Here is a 25,824-nt window from a genome sequence, read left to right as displayed (position 1 = left end):
TAAGACTGTGGAAACTCAGTGTTTACAGCAGTGTGGGCAAACAGACACGCACTGCTGACAGATATATACATTGGGGCAAAATCTCAAGAGGGCAATTTATGACCAAAATTATACATACCCCTGGGACACTTGGCTGCCTTAATTGGAGCAGTGTGAGACTCTTCATCTTGGGGTTATGGCTTTGAGCCCCATGTGGGGTGCAGAGATTTCTTAAATAAACAAACCTTTAAAAATATTACTCATACTCTTTGACCAAGAACTTAAAAAAAAAAAACACAATGGGGCGCCTGGGTGGCGCAGTCGGTTAAGCGTCCGACTTCAGCCAGGTCACGATCTCGCGGTCCGTGAGTTCGAGCCCTGCGTCAGGCTCTGGGCTGATGGCTCAGAGCCTGGAGCCTGTTTCCGATTCTGTGTCTCCCTCTCTCTCTGCCCCTCCCCCGTTCATGCTCTGTCTCTCTCTGTCCCAAAAATAAATAAACGTTGAAAAAAAATTTTTAAAAACAAAAAAAACAAAACAAAAAAACCCACAAAACCAGAAATTATACTTCTAGTAATACGGTATATCCAAAGACACTCCTACCATCAACAGTTCCCGCTTAGGGCACCTGGCTGGCTCAGTTGGTAGAGCATGCATTTCTTGATCTCAGAGTTGTGAGTTCAAGTCCCACAATGGGTGTAGGGATTGCTTAAAATAAAATCTTTAAAAAAACCGCACAGAAACCAAACAGTTCCCTGTCTACTGAATCACATTCATCAACATATTCTAAAGATAACAGAGGGGCACCTGGGTGGCTGAGTCAATTAAGCATCTGACTCTAGATTTTGGCTCAGGTCATGGTCTCCTGGTTTGTGAAATCAAGTCCTGTGTCAAGCTGTGCGCTGACAGTGCAGAGCCTGCTTGGGATTCTCTCTTTGTCTCCCTCTGCCCCTCTCCTGCTTGTGCTCTCTCAAAATAAATAAACTTAAAAAAAATAAATAAAGATAATAGAATCCCTCTCATTGCTTGTCCTGCCCCACAATCCTCCACTCCCTTTCCCAATTAAACTTGCTATACCGGATCATCGGTCATTACCGTGTCCACTTCCTTCTCATTCTTTCTTAAATACACACAACTGTGGCTTCCTATCCCCACCATGTGACTGAGACTGGTGGTCTTGTCAAGGTCACCAATGTTCTCCATGTGGTAAGACCCACTGGGTCATTTCTCTGTTCTTATATCTCGACCTCTCAGTAATATTCCACATGGTTGACCACGCTCCTTTACATCCTTGGCTTCCTTTCTTTGGACTTTCTTCCTGCTCCAGTGGCCCGTCCTTCTCAGTCTCTCTCTCTTTTTAAAGTGTTATCATTTATTTGGAGAGAGAAAGAGAGTATGCGTGGGAGGGGCAGGGAAAGAAGTAGAGAGAGAATCCCAAGCAGGCTCTGTGCTTTCAGTGCAGAGCCTGATGCAGGGCTTGATCCCATGAACTGTGAGATTGTGACCTGAGCCAAAACGAAGAGTAGGATACTTAACCGACTGAGCCGCCCAGGTGCCCCCCCCCTTCTCAAAGTCTCTTTAACAGATTCTTTTTTTTTTTGGTCAAAAGGTAAGTTCCAGGGGTGCCTGGCCAGCTCAGTCAGTAAAGCATATGACTTTTGATCTCGAGATTGTGAGTTTGAGCCCCATGTTGGATGCAGAGATTACTTAAAAATAAAATCTTAAGGGGCGCCTGGGTGGCTCGGTCAGTTAAGCGTCTGACTTCGGCCCAGGTCATGATCTCACGGTCCGTGAGTTCAAGCCCCGAGTCGGGCTCTGTGCTGACTGCTCAGAGCCTGGAGCCTGCTTCCGATTCTGTGTCTCCCTCTCTCTCTGCCCCTCCCCTGCTCATGCTCTGTCTCTCTTTGTCTCAAAAATAAACGTTAAAAAATAAAATAAAATAAAATAAAATAAAATAAAATAAAATAAAATAAAAAATAAATAAATAAAAATAAAATAAAATAAAATAAAATCTTAAAAAAAAAAAAGTGCCAAAGGCCTCTGACCTAGGCCTGCTTCTCTTCACCTATAGTCTCTCCCCTAGGGCATCTCACAAAGTCCTTTACTTTAAAAACACTAATGGGGGCACCGGGGTGGCTCAGTTGGCTAAGCATCTAACTTAGGCTCAGGTCAGGATCTCACAGTTAGTGAATTTGAGCTCCCCATTGGGTGAGCTTGAGCCATGCTTCTCTCTCCCTCTCTCTCCCTCTCTCCTTTTGTCCCTCATTCACCTGTGCCCTCTCTCTCTCTCCCTCCCAATCAATCAATAAACAAACAAACAAATAGATAAATAATAAAAATGCTAGTGAGGAGCACCTAGATGGCTCATTGGGTTGAGCATCTGACTCTTGATTTCAGCTCAGGTCAGGATCTGACGGCTTGTGGGTTTGAGGCCAATGTTGGGCTCTGGGCTGACAGTGTGGAAGCTGCTTGGGCTTGTCTCTCTCTGTCCCTCCCCACCTCACATGCACTATAAATACATACGTATAGGGGCGCCTGGGTGGCGCAGTCGGTTAAGCGTCCGACTTCAGCCAGGTCACGATCTCGCGGTTCGTGAGTTCGAGCCCCGCGTCAGGCTCTGGGCTGATGGCTCAGAACCTGGAGCCTGTTTCCGATTCTGTGTCTCCCTCTCTCTCTGCCCCTCCCCCATTCATGCTCTCTCTCTGTCCCAAAAAATAAATAAACGTTGAAAAAAAAAATTAAAAAAAAAAAAAAAAGAAAAGAAAAAATAAATACATACATACATACATACATACATACATACAGAAAATGAGCTTTGGGCATAGGCATAGAGTTTGCTTAAACTAAATAAAAAATAAAAATGCTAATAATATGGCAAAGACTCACCATCCCTGATCAGTTAAAAAAAAAAAAGAATCCAGATTCAGATATCCAAATGTCCTACTTTAGTTTTTGTTTTTTTTTTTTTCCTTTTCAACCGTTCTAAATGAATGTCTAACAGGCACCTCAAACTCCAGATGTCAAGGCCAAAAGAGAACTCTTGACTTTCAAGCCTCAAACTTGTTTACTCCTAATTATTTCACCATCATCCATTAAGAAAAAAATCTAGGCATGATCTTCAATTCCTCAATTCCTCTCTTCCTCCCATATGTTGACTTAACAACTAAAACACAGTCCAGGGGCACCTGGGTGGCTCAGTCAATTGAGTGCCTAACTGTTGATTTCAGCTCAGGTCATGATCTCATGGTTTATGAGTTTGAGTCCCACGTCAGGATTTGGTCTGACATTGCAGAGGCAGCTTGGGATTCTCTCTCTGTCTCTCTGTCCCTCCCTGGCTCCCTCTCTCTCTCTCTCTCTCTCTCTCAAAATAAACTCAATCAATCAACCAATCAATCAATCAATCAATGGCATTGCAGCTTCCCACTTGTCCTCTTGGGGCATATGAAGCCCTCCCCTTTGTGTTAGGAGGTCACTCAAGCAGACCTGTGGAAAGGCACACATGAAGAGGAACGGAGGCCTCCTGTCAACAGCAAGCACCAACTTGTGAGCTCTGTGAGGGAACCACACTGGAAGTGGATCCTCTAACCCCAGTCAAGCCTTCAGATGACTGCACCCTTATGAGATCTCAAGCCAGAACCTTCTGGCAAAACTGCTCCTGAATTCATGACCCACAGAAACTGTGAATGTTAGTAAATCTTTATTATTGTGTTAAATCACCAAGTTTTCAGGTAAGTTATTATGTATACATAGAACTAATACTCCTCTTTTACTTAAAAAAGCATATTGGTACACATGCTTATACATGCGTAGAAAATATGGTAAAGGGTACACAAAGGGAGTAACTCAGTTCTGACACAGTGTGTAGGGAGGGAATATGCTCACTTTTCACTATATGCTTTTATATTCTCAGGTTTACTCACTAGAATAACATTACTTTTATAATTTTTAAAAATTTAGTTTTTGAAATGTTTAAGCAAAACACTGTTAAGAGGGATAAACCACAATGGTGGCCCTTTTCAAGCCTTCTCATCCTTCATGTTTTCCTTGACTTTGTCCTACTCTCAACACCTAATTTTGGAATAGGCTAAAATTCTTTAAATGCTTTCCAGTGGCCCAAATACTGGAGGATTGGTTTATTTTGTCTTTGTTTGTTTGTATTTATTCACTTGTTTATTTACTTATTTTGAGAGAGCGCATGAGCACATGAGCAGGGAAGGGGCAGAAGGAGAGAGAGAAAGGGTCTCTAGCACCTTCTGTGCTAAGCACAGAAGCTGATACAGGGCTCAGTCCCATGACCCTGGGATCATGACCTAAGCTAAAACCAAGAATCGGATGCTCAACCAACTGAAGTACCCAGGTGCCCGTTTTGTCTTTAGTATTAGTACATTTCACTTAAACATCAACCACGAGAAGACTACTGCTAAGGTAGGAATCCTGATTTGATTATTTGCACTTAATAAGCAATAATGTTGCAATAACCATGTGTGGCATGATCAAATGAACCACTCACACCGCTGCTGGGTGCTGATGTCTTGCCTGGAGGTCACCATGGAGCCTGCAGGTTGGGCCACTGGTTTCTGCAGGAGGTGGCCCGTAACTCCCGCGGGGCCTAATTTCTCATCAATAAAGACGGAGACTGGGAAATATTCCACAAAATGAGCAACTGGTGGAGGCAAGGGCAGCTCATACCCAAGCCAGCTCAGACTCTCCTTCAGTAAAGACGAGGTGTGGACTCAGTGACTCCAATTACCTCCATTTAGATAAGAACAACCATCTCAGTCAAGTCTTTCTGGCTTGAAAGGAAAAAAAAAAAATGTGGGACTCAGGGCACCTGGGTGGTTCGAGGTGGGGCACGAGGTGTGGACTGAGTGACTCCAATTACTTCCATTTAGATAAGAACAACCATCTTAGTCAAGTATTTCTGGCTTGAAAGAAAAAAAAAATGTGGGACTTGGGGCACCTGGGTGGCTCAGTTGGTTGAGCATTGACTCTTGGTTTTGGCTCAGGTCATAATCTCATGGTTTGTGGGTTCGAGCCCTATGTCAGGCTCTGAGCTGGCAGTAACACAGGGCAAAGCCTGCTTGGAATTCTCTTTTGCCCTCTCTCTGCCCCTCCCCATTTGGGTGAGTGCTCGCTGTCTCTCAAAATATATAATTTTTTTTTTTAATGTGGGACTTGATCTTTGTTTAGTTTCTTTTTTCAGAACTGGGCATGGGTGGATGTCACAGGCCTCTGACTAGGTGGAATCACTAACTTCTCTCTAAAGACATCCAGGGGTGCCTGGGTGGCTCAGTCGGTTAAGCGACTGACTTTGGCTCAGGTCGTGATCTCACAGCTCATGAATTTGAGCTCTGCATCCGGCTCTGTGCTAACAGCTGGGAGCCTGGAGCCTGCTTCAGATTCTGTCTCCATCTCTCTGCCCCTCCCCTGCTCACGCTCGGTCTCTTTCTCAAATACAAAATAAAACATAAAAAAAAAAAAAAAATTAAAAGAAGACATCCAAACTCTGTAGCACAGACTCGTAATTTTAATCCAGACTGAGGGCAGCAGTGACAAACTCTACCTTTGATTCTGTAACACAGCCCAGTCCTCTCAAGGGCCTCCAATGAGTTCAAGTTCCAGGAAGAAAGCTGTAATCACTAAACTATGCATACTGATGAGATTACAGCCCCAGGATTTATGAAATCTTGATTAACCAGGAAATTAGTTGGTCTGAAACTTCTGCTGCCAACTAAAGGGACACCAAGGACATAGCCACAGATCAACTCCCAGTAAGGCCATTCCTTCCGTATTACTGTCTGGCAGTGGGACACAAATCCACATTTGCTTAAAAAGTAAGAAGGCCCTCTTAATTTGAATAGAGCCAGTGGAGTGCAAAATAGTCAAATTTGCAGCTAGTTTAAAAAATTCAGACCCCAATAAGAAAGTCAACACAGGAGCAGAGACAACCACAACCAGGGTGCTTCCGGGCTGGGGCCCGAGTTCCTCATTCGTGTCCAGTAAGGGGCAGAGTCAGGTAGCCCAGGGGCTTTGTCAGCTCCTCTCAAAAGCAAAAGAAATGTAATCATTCGAAAAGCTTTTGCTTCAGCAAACACACATTCTTAGGGTTCTAGCTCTCAAGTCATTTCTTTAATGCTTTTTTTAAAGTTTCTTGGGGCGCCTGGGTGGCTCAGTCGGTTAAGCATCCGACTTCGGCTCAGGTCACGATCTCGCCGTCCGTGAGTTCAAGCCCCGCGTCGGGCTCTGGGCTGATGGCTCAGAGCCTGGAGCCTGCTTCCGATTCTGTGTCTCCCTCTCTCTCTGCCCCTCCCCTGTTCATGCTCTGTCTCTCTCTGTCTCAAAAATAAATAAAAAATGTTAAAAAAAGAAAAAAAACTTTTTTTAAAATTTCTTTATTTACTTTGAGGGGGGCAGAGGGGCAGAGAGAAGTGGAGAAAGAATCCCAAGCAGGTTCCACACTGTCAGTGCCAAGCACAATGCATCTCAATCTCCATGAGGTGACCCGAGCCAAAATCAAGAGAGAAACACTTAACCACCCTGGTGCCCTTTTCTACTTTTTAATGTACAAAGATGTGAAGAAAAATGAACCAAAACAACGATCCTCTTCTATAGGGCCCTGACCATATTACAATCATCCATACATGGAATACTACCTTGTCATTGAATATAATGAGGAAGATGGGGCCCTGGGTGGCTCAGTTGGCTAGGCGTCCGATGATTTCAGCTTAGGTCCTGATCTCCTGGTTTGTGGGTTCAAGCCCAGCGTTGGGTTCTGTGCTGACAATGCAGGGCCTGCTTGCGATTCTCCGCCTCCATCTCTCTCTCTGCCCCTCCCCTGTTCACGATCTCTTGCTCTCTTGAAAATGAATAAATTAAAAAAAAATTTTTTTTAACGTTTATTCATTTTTTTTTTAATTTTTTTTTTTGAACGTTTATTTATGTTTGGGACAGAGAGAGACAGAGCATGAACGGGGGAGGGGCAGAGAGAGAGGGAGACACAGAATCGGAAACAGGCTCCAGGCTCTGAGCCATCAGCCCAGAGCCCGACGTGGGGCTCGAACTCACGGACTGCGAGATCATGACCTGGCTGAAGTCGGACACTTAACCGACTGCGCCACCCAGGCACCCCTAACGTTTATTCACTTTTAAGAGACAGAGAGAGTGCAAGCTTGAGTGGGGCAGAGAGAGAGGGAGACACAGAATCTGAAGCAGACTCCAGGCTTCCAGCTGGCAGCACAGAGCCTGATGTGGGGCTCGAACTCATGAACCATGAGATCATGACTTTAGCCGAAGTTGGACACCTAACCGATTGAGCCGTCCAGGTGCCCCAAAAATGAATAAATACTTTTAAAAATAATGAGGAAGATCCATATTAGCTGATTTATTAGTTAATATATATGCACATGTGTATATATATACATGTATTTCTTGTTTTAAGAGTGTAATAGACATATAGATATTGTAGGTAAGTTATTACAAAATTTGTTTCCTTTGGGAAATGAGAATGGGCATGGGTAGGAAAGAAAATTCTCATTTTATATGTTCTTGTTCAGTTTGATACACCAGCATGTATTATAAAAATGACTAACAAAGAAATGGCAAATACCAAAGTAAGTTCCTCACGGATCAGCCCATACACCTCCTGCCGGGCCCCTGTGAGCCATCTGTTTCCGCTGCTTTGTTACTCAGCGTCCTGCATCTTTTGGTTTCTTACCTGTGAAATGAGGACAACCTAAGCCTGCTGGGAGACTCAGAACAGAGCAAGCAAGGAAGGCAGCGTGTAAACAGGCACTGGAGTGGAAAGGGGCAGACCAGAAATGAAATCTCATTAGCAGTCCGAGAACAACAGCAACAATGCTACGTAATATTCCTGAGTGCATAAGTGTGCCAAACACTTCATCCCCACACTATGAGGAAAATATCACTATCCTCATTTTACAAAATGAGGAAACTGAGGCACAGAGAAGCATCTTCCCTAAGCTCACAAAACAAGATATGATGGGGGTGCCTGGGTACCTCTGTCAGTTAAGCGTCCGACTTTGGCTTCAGGTCACGATCTCGCGGTCTGTGAGTCTCAGCCCCATATGGGCTCACTGCTGTCCTCATCGAGCCTGCTTCAGATCCTCTGTCTGCTTTCTCTGCTCCTGCCCCACCCGTGCTCTCTCTCTCTCTCTCTCAAAAATATAGAAACATTTAAAAAATATATTAAATTTTTTTAAAGTAAAAAAAACCCAACAAGATATGATGGGGTCAGAAGTCAGCCCTGCCTGTCAGCCCAGGAGCTACACTGTTAGCCACTAAGCTGTGCTGCTTCCGTACAAAGTAAAACAACAGCTAAGATTTTGTTTCTAGTCAAATTAGCAAAATTTCAAGGGGCGCCTGGGTGGTGCAGTCGGTTGAGAGTCCGACTTCAGCCAGGTCACGATCTCGCGGTCCGGGAGTTCGAGCCCCGCATCGGGCTCTGGGCTGATGGCTCGGAGCCTGGAGCCTGTTTCTGACTCTGTGTCTCCCTCTCTCTCTGCCCCTCCCCCGTTCCTGCTCTGTCTCTCTCTGTCCCAAAAATAAATAAACGTTGAAAAAAAAATTTAATAAAAAAAAAATTAGCAAAATTTCAAAACACTGATAGGTCACATGTCAAAGAGCATTTCAGGAAACAGGTGCAAAGGTACTATTTTGGTAGAAACACAAATTACTGAAGGCAATTTGGTGAGAGTTACCGAAATTTAGAATGCTTATCTAACTTTTGACCTGGTCATTCTACTTTCAGGAACGTATCCTACAGAAATACTCACAAAGATGTCTACTCTGATGTCTAGTGCAGAGCACTGTTTTAATAACAACAACAAAAAAAGAGGAGACTTCAGGAAACATCATAGGGAGATGACTAAATACATCACAATATATCCCCAAATTGAAGTCTGTATCCTTTAAAACCATTTTTTTTAATACTTAATTTTTGAAAGAGAAGGAGAAAGAGTGATAGAGCACGAGCAGGGGAAGGGCAGAGAGAGAGAGACACAGAAACCAAAGCAGGCTCGACGCTGTCAGTGGAGAGCTTAACGTAGGGCTCGAACTCATGAACCGCGAGATCACGACCGCAGTCAGAGTCAGATGCTTAACCCACTGAGCCACCCATGCACCCCAAAGTCTGTATCCCTTAAAAAAACGGAGGTCAGCCTATAGACACAACATGGAAAAAATGCTAAAACCTTAAGTGAAAACAATTGTTACCAAGCAATATACAGAGTGTGGCCCTGTTTATCTAAGAAATACAGTGTGAGCAACACATAATTGCTTTTTATAAGAGCAATGCTGGGGTTTCCCTTCTCCCATGCCCTCCCTCAGAAATAACCCACAAAACACACAACTCAAAAATAAGTTGTAAAAAACAGGGTCATGTGTTATTTATAAATCTCTACAATAAAATTATTTCAAAAAAAAACACACAAATACAACAGTTACAAATTCAGTTTGGGGTAAATAGCCCCCTAAATATACTGTAAATCACATCTCTTTAGCATTCTTTCCCAAACAGATGTGGTTCAAATCCAGTGAAGGCATTACAATGTCATATTTGGTAGCAAGTGAAGAAAACTGACAATAAATAGTCCAACTATAATTATGAAAAATACTAAGTGGCAAATGCCATCCTTACTTTGAAACCATCTGTCACTCACACTACCTGAAGATTCTGAGTCAGTATACAGTTACACACAATTTGTATTTCCACCTTTAAGATCTGCACTGTATTTTCCTTGTCGTGGTAAGGGCACACCCAAAACCTCAAAGGACTGATAAATGACTGAAAGCCCTGATGAGACAACAAAGAGACGTCATCACAAGCTGCTTGCAAAAGACACCCAGAGCACTGTATGCTTCTCCTGTGGCACCTTGTGAGTAGAAGCAGCACCCAGACCCATGGTTCTCAAAGGCTGGTGTGTGTGGGCACATGCAGCAGAGGCTCATTAAAACGCAGGTTTCTGACCCAGACCCTGAGCTCTCATTCCTGAGTCTGACGAACCTGCATTTGTAAACAAGAGCCACGAGGAGGTGGGAGGAGGACTCCACTGAACATTCTCACTGTACTGTCCAACACTAACTGGCTGCCACTGGTTGGAACGGAAGCTCCCCTACTGTGAGTAGCTTCTTCGCCTCTTTAGCCTCCTCATCTGTACAGTCAGTCAGTTGGTCTGATCATCTCTGAGGGCACTGAAGCCCTAAGAGGGCTGGCACTGAGCCCAGATGTAAAAGAAACGTAGTCTCAGCTAAGAACTCTGTCTGCACGCCAACACTAGTTTGTACAAGTCACTGGGTCTCTGTGTTTTCACCGTCGTCTGAAAAGTTTGCTTCTGTTGGTTGCATTTCCGGGAGCATCTGAGAAGAAGTCTAAAATTGACATCTGTATTAATTTGGGGGACTTTCCTCATGCAAACAGGGAAGCTTCCAGCAATCCTGAGAGATGTTGCATATACATGGTGGTATGTGGTGAGACCCACTTGGTCAGGAAACAACAGAAACATACCCATAACACGAAGCAGGTTCCAAATCCTCCTGTAAAACAACCAACGGAGGGGGTGCAAGAGTCAATAGGAGGTTTTAACACTGGTTGAACTTGAAGAGTAAGAGCTGGATTTCCTGGAGAATTTCTTGGATGTGAGGGATACTTGCATCCGCTTTACAGTACGAACACTTCGACAAAGGAGTGCATTCTTTGCATGATCCCTGAAGTCTTGTGAAACAAAGTAATAGACAAAGGGGTCAATGCAGCTGTTGAGGGTGGAGAGGCAGAGGGCTACAATGTACAGGGCGTAGACGTGGCTCTGGCTCCAGGTTTTAATCAGGAAATAATGCACCACAAGCAGAAGGTTACTGGGAGTGAAGCAGACCAGGTACATGGCCAGGACGGTGACAATGAGCTTGATGGCTCTCTGCCTCTTCTTTCCCGAGTTTTCATCCATAGCAGAAGATCGGAGTGTTCTGATCATTAGCACATAGGCAGAGGCCGTGAGGAAGGCTGGGAATAAAAAGACTCCGATGGCCAGAGAGAGGAAATAATTGAACATGTCTCCTACCAGCACCTCCTTAGGCAAAACATCATGGCAGGTTGTGATGTTAAGGGCTGGAATGTAGACAGTCTGCTTCACGACATACAAGGGGATGGTAACCAGCAGAATCAGCAGCCATATCCCCAGGGAGACACCAAAGGCAATGTTTGCCTTCTTCCTGGGGTGCACCATGGGATTCACGATGACCCAATACCTCTGCACACTGAGGCAGGTCATGAAGAGAATGGAACAGTACATGTTGCCATAGAAAAATCCAATGAGTACCTTGCAGAGGGCTTCCCCGTAAATCCAGTTGTTGCCATGTATGTGATAGGCAATCTTCAAAGGGAACCAGATCACAGAGAGGAGGTCTGCCAAGGCTAGATTGGCCATGTAAACCACAGCAGGGTGCTTTTTCTTTGTTCGGAAAAGAAAGACCCATAGGGCCATGCCATTACTTGGCAAACCTATTACAAATACAATTGTGTAGACGATTGGAAGAAAGACAGTAGTCAATTTTCCAGTGAGGACGGAGGTAGAAAACTCATCCACAGAAAAGCCTGGTTCCACCGTAACTCCTTTCCCAGTGATTTGAGATGAGCTATCAATCTTACCAATGAGACTTCTTCCTTTAGACGTTCTATTGGTTCCTGTACAAGAAAGGCCAGGCAGACAAGGGTCATTACAGAGATCAATCTTTCAGCAGTAATGCTGGTTTATTTAAATAAAAGTACTTTAAAGTTGTCTTTTTTTTTTTTTTTAAAGTAACCTCTATGCCCAGCATGGGGCTCGAACTCACCACCCCAGGATGAAGAATGGCATGCTCCACCAACAGACCCAGCCAGGTGCTCCTACATAAAAGTACTTTAAAGACAGGAGTGTACAAAATGCTTACAAGGGTTTTCTTTGGGGGATGGGATTATTGGGTTTTGTTGGTTTGTTTTTTACAATGGATTTTTTTTCCAGAGGGTTGTGGGGTACATGTGGAATAGAACATTGATTTCTATTGAATCTCAAAAAAACTGATAGTACTTCAATTTATTTTTACAAACTACCCACAGTCTAATGACTGTTCCTAACTGGTGTGTGTGTGTGTGTGTGTGTGTGTGTGTGTGTGTGTGTGTGTGTTAAGTTTATTTATTTTGAGAGAGAGAGAGAGAGAGAGAGAGAATATTTCAAGCAGGCTCTGCACTCTTCTGCGCAGAACCCAACTCGGAGCACGATCTCACAAACCATGAGATCATGACCTGAGCCAAGATCAAAAGTCGGATGCTTAATGGGCTGAGCCACCCAGGCACCCCGTCTCTGTTGTTATAATGGCCATCCATCTCACTCTGGCTGTGAGACTAGATCCAGCCTGGCCTATCAGTCATTCCCTATCCCAAAGTCCAACATAGGGAAATTCCCAGGAGCACAAGGTACATTCCCTCTCCACCCACAAGGACAGCCCAAGCCTTGGGCAGGGATTCCCCCACTTCTGTGGGGGACTCCTGGAAACCTTCCTACAGAGGCCAGCTGGCAGGCAAGTCTTCTGGCCTCAAGATCACGGAACAGGTCACTGCACTATTGTATTCAGACAAATTTGTGCTCTGACTTTCAAGCAAGTATCATGGCAAGCTTTAACAACTTATGCTATCATTCCCATATTTGCATTAAACTTTAGAAACCACAAACAAATGGCATATCCAGTCTACATCCTACCTAACCAAGTGTTCATGGAGTTGAATAAGAAAACGAGGGACAACTGGATGACACGAATTCTGAGGAACAGGTCTCTCTCTCTCTTCACCACGTAGAGAAAATACAGCAAATTGCATCACAGTATGCCAGGGAGGAGGTTAAAATACTCACAAGTTTATTTGGTAACTTTTATGCTTAGTCATTACTTTTTCGTCCCCTAGCTTTGCACCCATGTTCAGCGAGATTGTTCACTTCTCTTGAGGTTTCTGTTAAGTTAGCTTGGGTGGAGAAATAAAGGGTATGGAGATCAATACTTCAGTTTTCATTTAGTGTAGTGTATTGAAAGGTAGCCCCCAAAATGAAACGTCCATGTCCTAATCCCTAGAATCTGTGATCATTATCCTATTGGAAAAATGATCTGGGGCGCCTGGGTGGCTCAGTCGGTTAAGTGTCCAACTTCGGCTCAGGTCACGATCTCACGGTTCATGCATTTGAGCCCTGCATTGGGCTCTGCTGACAGCTTGGAGCTGGAACCTGCTTTGGATTCTGTCTTCCTCTTTCTCTGCCCCTCCCCTGCTCACACTCTGTCTCTCTCTCTCTCTTAAAAATAAGCATAAACAATTTTAAGGAAAAAAGAAAATAAAAACGATCTTGAGGCACCTGGGTAGCTCAGTAGGTTGAGCGTTGGACTCTTGGTTTCAGCTCCGATCATGGTTTCACAGTTTGCAAGTTCAAGCCCTACATTGGGGTCTGTGCTGACAGTGAGCTTGCCTGGGATTCTCCCTCTCTCTGTGCCCCTCCCCTACTTACTCTCTTTTCTGTCAAAAAGTAACAACTTAAAACAAAGAAAACAGAAAAAGTATCTTTGTAGGTGTAATTAAGGATATTGAGATGAGAGGATCATTCTGGATTATCTAGGTGGGCCCTAAATCCAACAAGTGTCTTTATAAAAGAAAGGCCAAGGGGGTGGGGGGCGGGGTGCCTGGGTGGCTCAGTCTTGTAAGCATCTGACTCTTGGTTTCACCTCAGGTCATGATCTCCTGGTTCGTGGGTTCGAGCCCCGCATTGGGCTCCGTGCTGACAGTGTGGAGCCTGCTTGGGATTCTCTCTCTCCCTCTCTCTCTGCCCCTTTCCTGCTCCCTCTGTCTCTCTCTCAACAAATAAATTAAAAAAAATTTTTTTTAGTAAAAATAAAGGCAAAGGGAGATTTGAGAGAAATGGAAGAGAGCACCAAAAGGAGAAAACAATATGAAAATGGAGGCAGAGGTTGGAGCCCTGCCAGAACCAGCCAAGGAATGCTTCTCCCTCTCCTCTCTCTCTGCCCCTCCCCTGCTCATGCTCTCTCTTTCTCAAAATAAATAAACTTAAGATAAATAAATAAAGCCACCAGCTTGCGCCGATTGTTACGGCAGCCACAGGAAACTAAACACTCAGGTAGACCAATCTCTTCTTATTTCTTTTATAATTTTTTCCAAAGAGTATGAATTATCTTTAAATTAAAATAGCAGAATATTGCTATGTATTACAGTGTTCTTCAACTACTTGACTAAAACAGTAAGAAACATTCTATACGGTAACCCGGTTCCAGTATGTATTATCCATGATGGAAAAAAAAAAGTTTCACAAAACAACTACCTTGATCACACAGGCTACACTCTAGTACTTTCTACGGTATTCTAGTTCAACCTTATGAAGAGCCAGTCACCACCCTCTACCTGACTTCATGACCCCACTTGTTTTTCAAAACCAGTTAGCAGAGTAACCAAGTTTGAAACACCTCAAGAGACCAGGTTTTTTTTGTTTTTGTTTTTTGTTTTTTTATTAACAGATGAGATGTCTGTGGAATGCCCCCTGGACCTCACAATGGTAAGGGTCTCTGTGTGAGATTATAGGACCATGTCATAATGTTTTTCTAAGTCCCACAGTCCCTGGCATAGCCCTGGACATACAGCAGGTGCTCAACACACCTGGGAGGGACGGAGAGGCTCAGCTAGGCACACCACTGAAGGAAATGAGGGAGAATCAAGAGCTCTCCTGCCCATTTCTTTAGTGCCTTGGGCTGATCCAGTTAGTAGCCAATCCACACAAAACAGGAGCACTAGCTGGGGACTATAGGAGCACAGCTCTACAAAATACAATAACTACAATAGTCAGTAAGAGCTCTTACTAAGGGCTCGTATCCTGTGTCCAACATGGCTTCCAACACTTTACATGTATTAACTTGCTTTCACAACCGCCTTGTGAGGGATGTACTATTAACAGATCATCCTCTTACAGATGTGTAAACTGACGCACCAAGAAACTGGGTCACTTTCCCAAGGTTAAACAGTTGCTAGCTAGGAGTCGGGACTCAACACCAGGCAGTCGATTTCTAGAGTCCAGGCTTCTAAAGTCTATACCGCATTGCCCCTCTGGGGCCCTGACCTGAGCTCACGTGTTGTAATCCTTTGAGACCAAACTATGCCGACTCCACACGATATTTTTTCTCAAACAGAAAATTTTAAATGTAAAATTTTACATTTTATTATTTTTTTAAGGTTTACCCATTTTCTTTTTTTTTTTTTTTTTAATTTTTTTTTCAACGTTTATTTATTTTTGGGACAGGGAGAGACAGAGCATGAACGGGGGAGGGGCAGAGAGAGAGGGAGACACAGAATCGGAAACAGGCTCCAGGCTCTGAGCCATCAGCCCAGAGCCCGATGTGGGGCTCGAACTCACGGACCGCAAGATCATGACCTGGCTGAAGTCGGACGCTTAACCGACTGCGCCACCCAGGCGCCCCAGGTTTACCCATTTTCGAGAGAGAGTGTGTGAGAGAGAGCAGGGGAGGGGCAGAGAGAGAGGGAGACAGAGGATCCAAAGTGGGCGCCTCACAGCCAGCACAGCCCAATGCGGGGCTTGAACTCATGAACCGTGTGAGATCATGACCTGAGCAGGAGTCAGATGCTCCAACGACTGAGCCACCCAGGTGCCCCAAATGTTACCATTTTAAAAATGACTATCTTTAAATTAGCTCCTTCTCTAATAATTAATATATTTATTTGTATTAATATCAACATGTTTGAAGCCTTCCAGAGCTGTAAAAGAATCCTGTGAATCCTGTGTCGGTAAAATGTTCACAAACTCTCCAGAGAGGGAATGGGGCAGAGCTGGTAACTGACTGGTGGACTGTGTTCCGATGAACTCTGCCATTAAAGATCTAGGTCCTCCACCCTAGACACACCCCACCAGAGACTAATTCAATGAGTTAGCCTGCATTTCTGTAGGGCGGAGCCACCAAGATTTTAGAATTATCACAAAGAAAACTCAATTTTTTTTTAGTACCAACAAAAATTATATAGTTTGCTTTATAAAAGGGAGAAAAACCTAGGCATTGATTTCCACGGTTAATAATATCACAAAAAGGGGGCGCCTGGGTGGCGCAGTCGGTTAAGCGTCCGACTTCAGCCAGGTCACGATCTCGCGGTCCGTGAGTTCGAGCCCCGCGTCGGGCTCTGGGCTGATGGCTCAGAGCCTGGAGCCTGTTTCCGATTCTGTGTCTCCCTCTCTCTCTGCCCCTCCCCCGTTCATGCTCTGTCTCTCTCTGTCCCAAAAATAAATAAACATTGAAAAAAAATTAAAAAAAAAATAATATCACAAAAAGGATAACCAGACATTGTGTGCCTAAGACAAGAAGCACCCGTGGGCTCAGTGGGCTGAGTATCTGACTTGGGCTCAGGTCAAGATCTCACACTCTGTGAGTTCGGGCCCCACATCAGGCTCGCTGCTGTCAACACAGAGCCCACTTCAGATGTTCTATTCCCCTCTCCCTGTCCCCACTCCCCCAGGCTTGCTCTCTCTCGCTCTCAAAAATAAATAAACATTAAAAAAAAAAAAAAAAAAGAAAAGAAGCACCATGGAACTAACTTTGCAAAAAAAACAACAAACCTGAATCTGATCAAGCACGTGGATCCAACCGCCAAACTAACGGAAATAAAGAAAACAGTAAGATATATTAAAAAACACAACAAGAATGGACCCAGCAAAATCCCGAATGTGGAAACTGCTACAGGACAAAGGACTTAATTTCCTCAAAATATAAATCACAAAACAAACACAAAATAAGAGAGAAAGAGGTGTGGAGCAGGGACTCACACATTAAAAAATTTAAAAGACCTATCAACCTGTGCAATGTGTGGTGAGCCTTATTTGGATCCTGATTCAAACAACTTTTAAAATAGTGCTTATACAGGGGTCTGGCTGGCTTAGTCAGTAGGGCATGTAACTCTTGATCTCGGGGTTGTGAGTTCAAGCCCCACATTGGGTGTAGAGCTTACAAAATTTTTTTAAGCTTACTTATTTGTTTGGGAGAGAGAGAAAGAGAGAGAGGGAGGGGTAGAGAGAGAGGGAGACAGAATCCCAAGGCGGCCCTGCGCTATCAGCATGGAACCATTGCAGGGCTCAAACCCACGAACCTGAGCCGAAACCAAGAGTCAGTCGCTTAACTGACTGAGCCACCCAGGAACCCCCAGAGAAAAAAAAAATTTTTTTTAATTTTTTTTTTTAATGTTTATTTATTTTTGGGACAGAGAGAGACAGAGCATGAACGGGGGAGGGGCAGAGAGAGAGGGAGACACAGAAACGGAAACAGGCTCCAGGCTCTGAGCCATCAGCCCAGAGCCTGACGCGGGGCTCGAACTCACGGACCGCAAGATCGTTACCTGAGCTGAAGTCGGACACTTAACCGACTGAGCCACCCAGGAGCCCCCCAAAAAATTTTTTTAATAAAAAAAAAAAGTAGTACTTATGACACTTATGAGACAGAAATTTGAATACTGACTGAATATTTTATGTTAAGGATGTATTTTAAGTGGTTACGTGGTTATGTTTGACAACAAAATCTTCATCTTTTATGAATACATACTGAAACATCTTAAGATGAAATTATATTTGCACTCCTTTCAAAGTAACACAAGGACCGGAAGCTTCGGATACTTCTGGTGGGAATGTAAAATGGTGTAGTCGCTGTGGAAAACAAGATGGCAGGTCCTCAAATGGCTAAGTGTAGAGGTGCCATATGAGCCAGCAATTCCCACTCCTAGTATATACTTAAGACAAATAAAAACACATGTCCACACAAAAATGTGTACATGGATGCTGACAGCACTATTCGTAAGCATCAAGAAGTGGAAAACAATCCCAAAAGTTCATCAACTGATAAATGGACAAAATGTGGAATATTAGTTCACAGTAAAAGTACTGACACACGCTACAACATGGATGAACCTTGAAAAGACTAAGTACAAGAAGTCAGTCACCAGGGAACACGCAGAGTGTATGATTTCATCTGCATCAAACGCCCTGAATAAGTAAATCCATGGACAGAAAAGTAGAATGATAGGTGTCAGCAGCTGGGGAAATGGGGCGACTGGGGAGTGATGGCTCAGGGGTGGGCTGGGGTGGGGTGGGATATTCTTTTGGGGTAATGAAAATGTTCTAAAGTTGATTGTGGTGATGGATATACAACTGTGAATTTTCTTCAAGTTATAGAACTGTAGAGTTTAAGTAGGTGAACTGAACGGCATGCAAATTATCTTAACAAAGCTGTTAAAAAATATGACAAAAAACAGGCTACAGCATCATGAAACTGAGTGTGGAATTCACTATAATCTTCTACTTTCGTATGTTTAAAATTCTCCATAGAAACAAGCACATACCAGGTCAGGAAGGTTCCTGTAGAGATCAAAATCTGTTTTCAATAAGAACAGTAAAATAAAGGGGGGGGGGGGGAACAGTAAGAAATACTAAAATAAAAATAAATAAAAAAAAAAGGAGAGAGGAAGAGATTGAGAAAAATTTCCTGAGAATATTCCAACATGTAACCTTGAATGGTCTCAATCAAAAATATCATTCATGGGGCACCTAGGTGGTTCAGTTGGTTAAGTATCTGATCTTGAGTTTAGCTCAGGTCATGATTTCCCGGTTCCAGAAAATGAGCAAGCCTTGGGCTCTGCGTTGATAGCACAGAGCCTGCTTGGGATTCTTTCTCTCTGTCCCCACCCCTGCATGCACATGCCCCCTCTCTCAAAATACGTTATAAAATAAACATTTAAAACATAGCATTCACAGTAACTGTGTTCACTGTACCAGTCACAGAGCACACAGGAGCATGTTGTTTAACACTAGTAAACATCAGGGGCGCCTGGATGGCTCAGTCAGTTAAGCGGCTGACTTTGGCTCAGGTTGTGATCTTGCGGTCCGTGAGTTCGAGCCCCGCGTCAGGCTCTGTGCTGACTGCTCAGAGCCTGGAGCCTGTTTCAGATTCTGTGTCTCCCTCTCTCTCTGACCCTCCCCCGTTCATGCTCTGTCTCTCTCTGTCTCAAAAATAAATAAACGTTTAAAAAAACAAAAAACAAAAAACACTAGTAAACATCAAGATGCTACTCAAAGATCCTTAAAGCCTTTTCAGCATAGTGCAGACTTTTACTGCTTACAATGTCCTATGTCAGTCACCAAAACTCCCAGAACTCATCTAGAACTGATACTATCCCAGCTCCCAACTATCTACCTATCTATCCACCTTCCTATCTACCTACCTATAATCTCCCATCTATAGATCAGCTAAAATCTTTTCTATTTCATAGTGGGAAAAAAATTAAATGCACGTATGAACTTTGAGCACATGTAAAGTACTGGCGATAGGGGCCCCTGGGTGGCTCAGTTGGTTAAGTGTCTCACTTCAGCCAGGTCATATTCTCACAGCTCATGACTTCAAGTCCCATGCCAGGCTCTGTGCCGACAGCTCAGAGCCTGGAGCCTGCTTCGGATTCTGTGTCTCCCTCTCTCTCTACCCTTCTCCCGCTTGTGCTCTGTCTCTCAAAAATAAACAAGCATTAAAAAAAATTCTTAACTAAAAATAAAATACAGTACTGGCTATAAAAACATCCCCATTTATGGGCAATAATCAACAATATTTGCCCAAGTATGCAAGAACACATACCCACAGATACTCAAAGCAGCACCCCCCACCCCAATTGCAAAAGGAAAATAAAAGGAAAACAAGCAATGTTCATTAGCCCCTATTCCTAACTTACCATATCCCCATATGGTTTCTAACATTAACAGTAGATGCTATACTTACTATCCAGTAATACTGAAATGCAATTAAGAGCTACAATATACTATCAACTGAAAAAAGCCCCTGACAGAGCAATATGCTTTGGTATAACAAAATTATAATTTGAAATCTGAAATCTAGGATACTAACCAAACTATAAACAATGGCCATTATCTGTGGAGTAGAATGGGTGTGGAGGGGAGAACTTTCTTTTTTGACTTCACAGGCCTCCACATCGTTTGGGTTTCCTTTTCGAAGGAGCGTTAATTGGTACAATCTTTTTCAAGGTCACTGGGGCAAAACATCAAAATTTAAAGTGCCCTAGGACCTATGAACTTACTTAGAGGAATCTGCCCTGCATACATACTAGCAAACGTGCACAGAAATACTGTTATGTACAAGAATATTTACTGCAATATTGTGTGTCATGATAAAATAAAAACAGTCTCCGGGCACCTGGATGGCTCAGTCGGTTAAGCGTCTGACCTCGGCTCAGGTCATGATCTCGAAGTCCGTAAGTTTAAGACCTGTATCAGGCTCTGTGCCAGCACAGAGCCCACTTCAGATCCTCTATCCCCTTCTCTCTCTGCACCTCCCCGATCGTGCTCTCTCAAAAATAAAAAAAGTAATCATAAACTTTAAAACAAAAGTTAGTCTCAATAACTATTAAAAAGGAGACTAGGGGGCACCTGGGTGGTGGCTGACTGTTGATTTCGGCTCAGGTCATGGTCTTGCAGTTCTTGAGTTCAAGCCCCGCAGTAGGCTTTGTGCTGACAGTGCAGAACCTGCTTGGGATTCTCTCTCTCCCTCTGTCTCTGCCCCTCTCCCACTTGTTCTCTCTCTCCCTCGCAAAATAAATAAATAAACTTAAAAAAATGAAAAAATTTACATTTAAAAAAAGAAAAGGGGCGCCTGGGTGGCTCAGTCAGTTAAGCATCCGACTTAAGCTCCGGTCATGATCTCATGGTTTGAGAGGTTCAAGCCCCGTGTTGGGCTCTGTGCTGACAGCTCAGAGCCTGGAGCCTGCTTCAGATTCTCTCTCTCTCTCTGCTCCTCCCTCACTCACGCTCTGTCTCTCTCTCTCTAATAAACATTAAAAAAAAAAAGATTAAAAAAAGAAAAAAAAGGAGACTAGTTTGGGGTGTCTGGCTGGCTCAGTGGGTAGAGCATGTGACTCTTGATCTCCAAGTCATAAGTCTGAGTCTCACGTTAGGCATAGAGATTACTTTAAAAAAAAAAAAAAAGGAGACTAGTTCAGTAACTTCTGACATTTATATAATGAATAATATTCCCCCTATAAAAGTATGGATAAATTTCCCCATACTGACCATGAGCAGATTAGGTTAAAAAAATAAATCGTGGGGCACCTACATGGCTCAGTCAGTTAAGTGTGTGACTCTTGACTTTGGCTCAGATCATGATGTCACAGTCATGGGATCAAGCCCTGCATTGGGCTTTGCACTGAGCTTTGAGCCTGCTTGGGATTCTCTCTCTCCCTCTCTCTCTCTGCCCCACCCCTCACCATAAGTATATAAACATTAAAAAAATTATGGCATAGTATATCTAATAAAATCCTTCTACTGTTACAAAATATATATACAGTAAAACCTTGGATTGCAAGTAACTTGTTATTTGAGTGTTCTGCCAGACAAGCAAACATTTCTGATAAATTTTAAGTTCATAAATGAGTGATAATACATGTGAGCAGTATGTGATGTTGAACATCACATGATCACAACTAAGGGTCTCTCTCTCTCTCTCTCTCTCTCTCTCTCTCTCTCTCTCGCAATGTGGGATTGTGGGTGATTGTCTCCCATGCTCAGATGCTTGGTCTCAGGCTGCGGTGTTTGGCAAAAATCAGTTATTTTTCAGAACAGTGGTAGGTGCCCACGACTGGCATTAGTGTACTTTTTGTCACTTCAAAGCACCTACTGACAGTCCTTTGCTTTTGCAAACAAGAGTAAGCTTAGGGATGCTTTGCTTCATTGTAGGTCAGGCTGCCCACAGATACAGACCCTTTCCTCTGCTGACCTATTGCCAGTTACATTAAATACAGTATACGGCAAGAGTTTATTAATATTGTACTATAGTCAACACCCGTGTGAGCATATACAGTGGCCCCCATGCAGAAAAAGATTCCATTGAGCCAAGAGATAGCAGTGATTCCGTTAGTGACAAAGTTGTCCTACACAAAACCCTCCTTTCTCATCTTCCTCACACCAGCCACAAAGGTTTTCAAAGATAAGTGCAGGTTAATTTGTTTATTTTTCTTTATATTTTGGATTTATTATTTTTTATTATAATACAGTATTTATTATAATACAATACAGTACTGTCACAATTTTTATATGAATCTTTTGGGGTTGTGGAATGAATAACCTGAGTTTTCATGATTTCTTACAGGGAAATTTGCTTTGATAGACAAGTACTTGGGATTACAAACATGTTTCCGGAACGAATTAGGCTCCCAAAGCAAGGTTTTACTGTATTGGGCATAGAAGTCCACTGACACTGGAGAGGAGAAAGAATGGGGGATTTTCGCTGTTTTAAAACACTTCTGATTTAGACAATTGTGGGGGAAATGCATGGAAAACTTTTTCTTTAAACTTTTAACGACTTTAACTTTAAAACTATTACTTGTTCTTTGTTATTTTAAGCATCCTCCAGTGGCCCACCCTCCCCACCAAACCAAGTACAGATCAAGTACTTTATTTGTGGGAAGTATCCTTTTGTAACCTTTTCCTTACTATCTCCTCACCACAAATCTATTTGCTTCCAATATCTGGGAACACAGGCTAAAAAATAAAAGCTTCAATGACCAGAGACCTCTCCCTAGGTACACATCAGTAAATTTTCATGTGTTCTTTCAGGATGAACTGTTTTCTTCTCAACACTTGCCCGGCTAATAAAACCATAAGAAAGTCAAACACAGAGCACTAAAACATCATCTACTTGGGTTAATTAGTAACTATGCACAAAGCAGGCAAGAAACCAAACAGAAATTTCGAGTCCCATCTTCACATTCATTATAGTATTCTCTCTCATTACGAAACATTGGAAATACGCCATGTGTCCATTAACAGATTAATTTTTCAATTATGATAAATCCTCTTATAACATGTTGTAGAGTTTAAAAGTGTTTTTATTTACTGACATGATACTGACGTTTATATAATCCCATGCTGTACAGAAAGACTTTCTGCTTGTGAGTACATGTTTTATGCAAGGATGTATAAAGAATGGGAAAGGATACAAACAAAATGTCAGGAGTGGGGGTGCCTGGGTGGCTCAGTCCGTTAAGTGTCCGACGTCAGCTTAGGTCATGATCTCTCAGTTCACGAGTTTGAGCCCCGCGTCCAGCTCTGCACTGACAGCTCAGAGCCTGGAGCCTGCTTCGGATTCTGTGTCTCCCTTACTCTCTGCCCCTCCCCTGCTCTACTCTGTGTGTGTGTCTCTCTCTCTCTCAAAAATAAATAAAACATTAAAAAAATTATTTAAAAAAACATTTTAAAAAATGTCAGAAGTGGTATACTTTGGGTACTGAAAATGATGTAATTAAACTTGTCTTTTTCAAAGAAAATTTTGTTCATTATTGCTCTACAGTGATGACATACTACTTGTATAATTCGTAGTCAATTACAAAGAGAACAGAAGTTTCAGTCTCCAAAAGAAGAACAGAATCACTGAATCATAGGGGACCTCCTAGGCTTGTGATGTGGTAGAAAGAAGAGCTTAAAACAAGCTGGCTGAAACGCAAAACTTCCATCACCTTGCCAGATCACTAGGGCCAAGTCCCCTCACTTCATTCCTCATTCAATATTTACTGAGGTCCTTTAGATAATGAGACCGTGCTGGACCATGGTGATGGAGAGGACACTAGAGTCCATGGCCTCCCAGAGTTTATGATCCAGGAGGAAGACAGATTAAACATATTTACACAAATAATTATCAATTAATGTTGTGACTGGAATGCGAATGTGGCCTGACAGAGTGTTTTCCTTGCCTCCACCCCCAATTCAGTGGCCCCCATCTGTAAAATGAGAAAGGTATATTCTAGGCAGAGTTGCCCTCCATGAGTCAGTCTTTAGGGTGAGATCAAAAAAGCCTGGGAAGAAAATCAAACCAAATATCTGCCTGGTAGCAAACTGAGAAACATGCACAAGGGTAAAGGTAAAAGTGGATGAGCAAAGAGGTATGCTAAGGGGCAGAAAAACTTTGGGGATGCTCTATTTCTTAATCAAATTCAATATACTTTCAAGTTGGGAGGAAAGCTCCATCTACCTAAGTCTGTTACCTAACTAACCCTTTAGGAAAGTTACCATGCAAAGGAACAAAAAAGTATGTGGAGGGGGAAAAAACAAAACAAAACCCCTCAAGGTGCAATGTTAAATACTTCTGGTTAACAAGTAACTTGATTTTGTTGTTGTTGTTAAACAAGTTCACCACATTGTCCAAGAATGCCCACCTCCCAGCCAGCTCCCTCAATCTGTAAACAAGGACCAGCTAAATCCTCAGGGCTACCTCCCTACAGGAACTGTATAAATCAGAAAAGCTATGGGTCATCTATACCTACATTTTTTTTCTTAATGTTTGCACATACTTAGCTTTACTTAAGTTTCCAAGTTTAAAAGACAAAGGCAAATCGAAACGTGTTCATTACAGTTTCAACACCTCCTGGTAATTAATAAATGCCTTTATTGTAATGGTGCCCAAAAAAGTTATACAGTGGTGCAAGTTTCAAGTATATACTAGAACACCCTTTTCTGTAATTCCAGAGGCAAAAGAATCACATTCTTCAATCTAATTCAAGTTGACAGTGATTTGCGCCTTTACAAAATTCACGGGGAAATTTAAACCTCCCTTTTGAGACTACCCGGACAGCCACAAACAGCCGGGCACCCGTTAGCATCACAGCAGCTTTATCTTTGGCCAACTATCCCCCACACCCTCAGAAGCCTGCTCATCAGGGGAGATCCCGCCCCCAGGAGGACAAGTTGGAGCACACCCGGTGCAGGACACCTGCGGAACCCGGCAGCCCTGCACAAGCTGGCACCTGAGCACCGCCGGGACGGCTCCCGTGCTGTTCCATTCCCGGAGCGGGCAGCCTGGGTCACACAGACCTCAATGGCGGCCCAAATAGGTTCCGTGTGGCATATAAAGGCCCGGAAACCCAGGGCCGCAGTAAGGTCACCTAGTCGAATAAATGGCAGGGTCCAAGAAGTTCCATTTGTAAAATCCGCGTGACGCCCAACTGGCCTAAAACTCCAGGCTGAGCGCTCAATACCCCGAAAACCCAGCGGGGTCCGGCCCTTCCATACGCGGGCCATCCACCGTGCCAGAGGAGCTTCGGACCCCAGGACGGTTTCGAACTACGGGAGCCGACCCCAAAGAGGGGGCTCCGAAAGTTGAGGAGGTCACAAAAAGCGAGGAAGAAGTTTCCCAGGCCTCGGGCTCTCACCCATTCCACACCGCTATGAGCCAACTAAGTCTAAGAGGTCCTGCCACCGGTGTGCGAAAAGCGCCTTAATGACTGAATGTTTACAAAGAAGCCAACCCTGGGGAGGGGAAGCTGAGCCCTCTAGGTACCCTTTAGACGCAAGCACTCCGTTCCCTCCTCTTCCTCCGCGGACTTCAGCCTCTCCCAGTTGTTCCAGCCCATTGCTCTCCGGCGCAGCGATCCCCACTAAAGCCTCCGAGAGGGGGTGCGAGAGGTGGTGGCCGCGGCGGCAAGAGAACACCTTTCGTGCACCTGCCCAGCTTCCACCACCAGTGCATGTGCCTGGGATCCCTGGCTCTTTAGCTGCAGGAGCCCTCCTTGACCAAGTTTCTCACCTTGGACGGTGCGATTGCAGGAAGCAGAGGCCGCCAGCAGGATGGCGCCCCCCAGCAGCCACACCGAGCTCAGGCTTCGCATCCTTCCTGCAGCCCCGACGCCAGGCGGGCAGGGCATTCGCCGCCAATGATTCGAAATTCGGAGTCCCACTCGCCGCTCCAAGAGAAAGCCACCGTCTCACCTGCCCGAATCC

The 25,824-nt window shown here is 43.8% G+C and overlaps 2 protein-coding genes across 2 annotated transcripts in view; both read right to left on the bottom strand.

Moving 5' to 3' along the window:
* The window catches only part of S100Z (S100 calcium binding protein Z), a 49,895-nt gene extending 24,139 nt beyond the window's left edge, over positions 1 to 25,756 (bottom strand). The window contains exon 1 of the mRNA XM_045062321.1: positions 25,631 to 25,756. The gene's annotated coding sequence lies outside the window, so the exon portion shown is untranslated. The remainder of the gene's footprint in view (positions 1 to 25,630) is intronic.
* Positions 9,353 to 25,763, bottom strand: F2RL1 (F2R like trypsin receptor 1). The gene is made up of 2 exons (XM_006927801.5): positions 25,631 to 25,763; positions 9,353 to 11,672 (listed from the first exon to the last, which is right to left on the bottom strand). The coding sequence occupies exons 1-2, from the start codon at positions 25,746 to 25,748 to the stop codon at positions 10,561 to 10,563; spliced, it is 1,230 nt and encodes a 409-aa protein (XP_006927863.2). The 5' UTR covers positions 25,749 to 25,763; the 3' UTR covers positions 9,353 to 10,560.
* Between the last annotated feature and the right edge of the window lie 61 nt (positions 25,764 to 25,824).

This window comes from Felis catus, chromosome A1 (genome assembly GCF_018350175.1).
Source record: "Felis catus isolate Fca126 chromosome A1, F.catus_Fca126_mat1.0, whole genome shotgun sequence".
Classification (NCBI taxonomy): domain Eukaryota; kingdom Metazoa; phylum Chordata; class Mammalia; order Carnivora; family Felidae; genus Felis; species Felis catus.
Note: the sequence above shows the minus strand (reverse complement) of the source record. Positions and strands in the feature narration are given on the sequence as shown.

Excerpts from the sequence above, each read along its gene's own strand:
- F2RL1 (XM_006927801.5), bottom strand. The coding sequence starts at position 25,748 with ATGCCCTGCCCGCCTGGCGTCGGGGCTGCAGGAAGGATGCGAAGCCTG. Across the intron at positions 11,673-25,630 it reads CTGCAATCGCACCGTCCAAG|GAACCAATAGAACGTCTAAA; the intron begins GTGAGAAACTTG and ends TTTCTTGTACAG.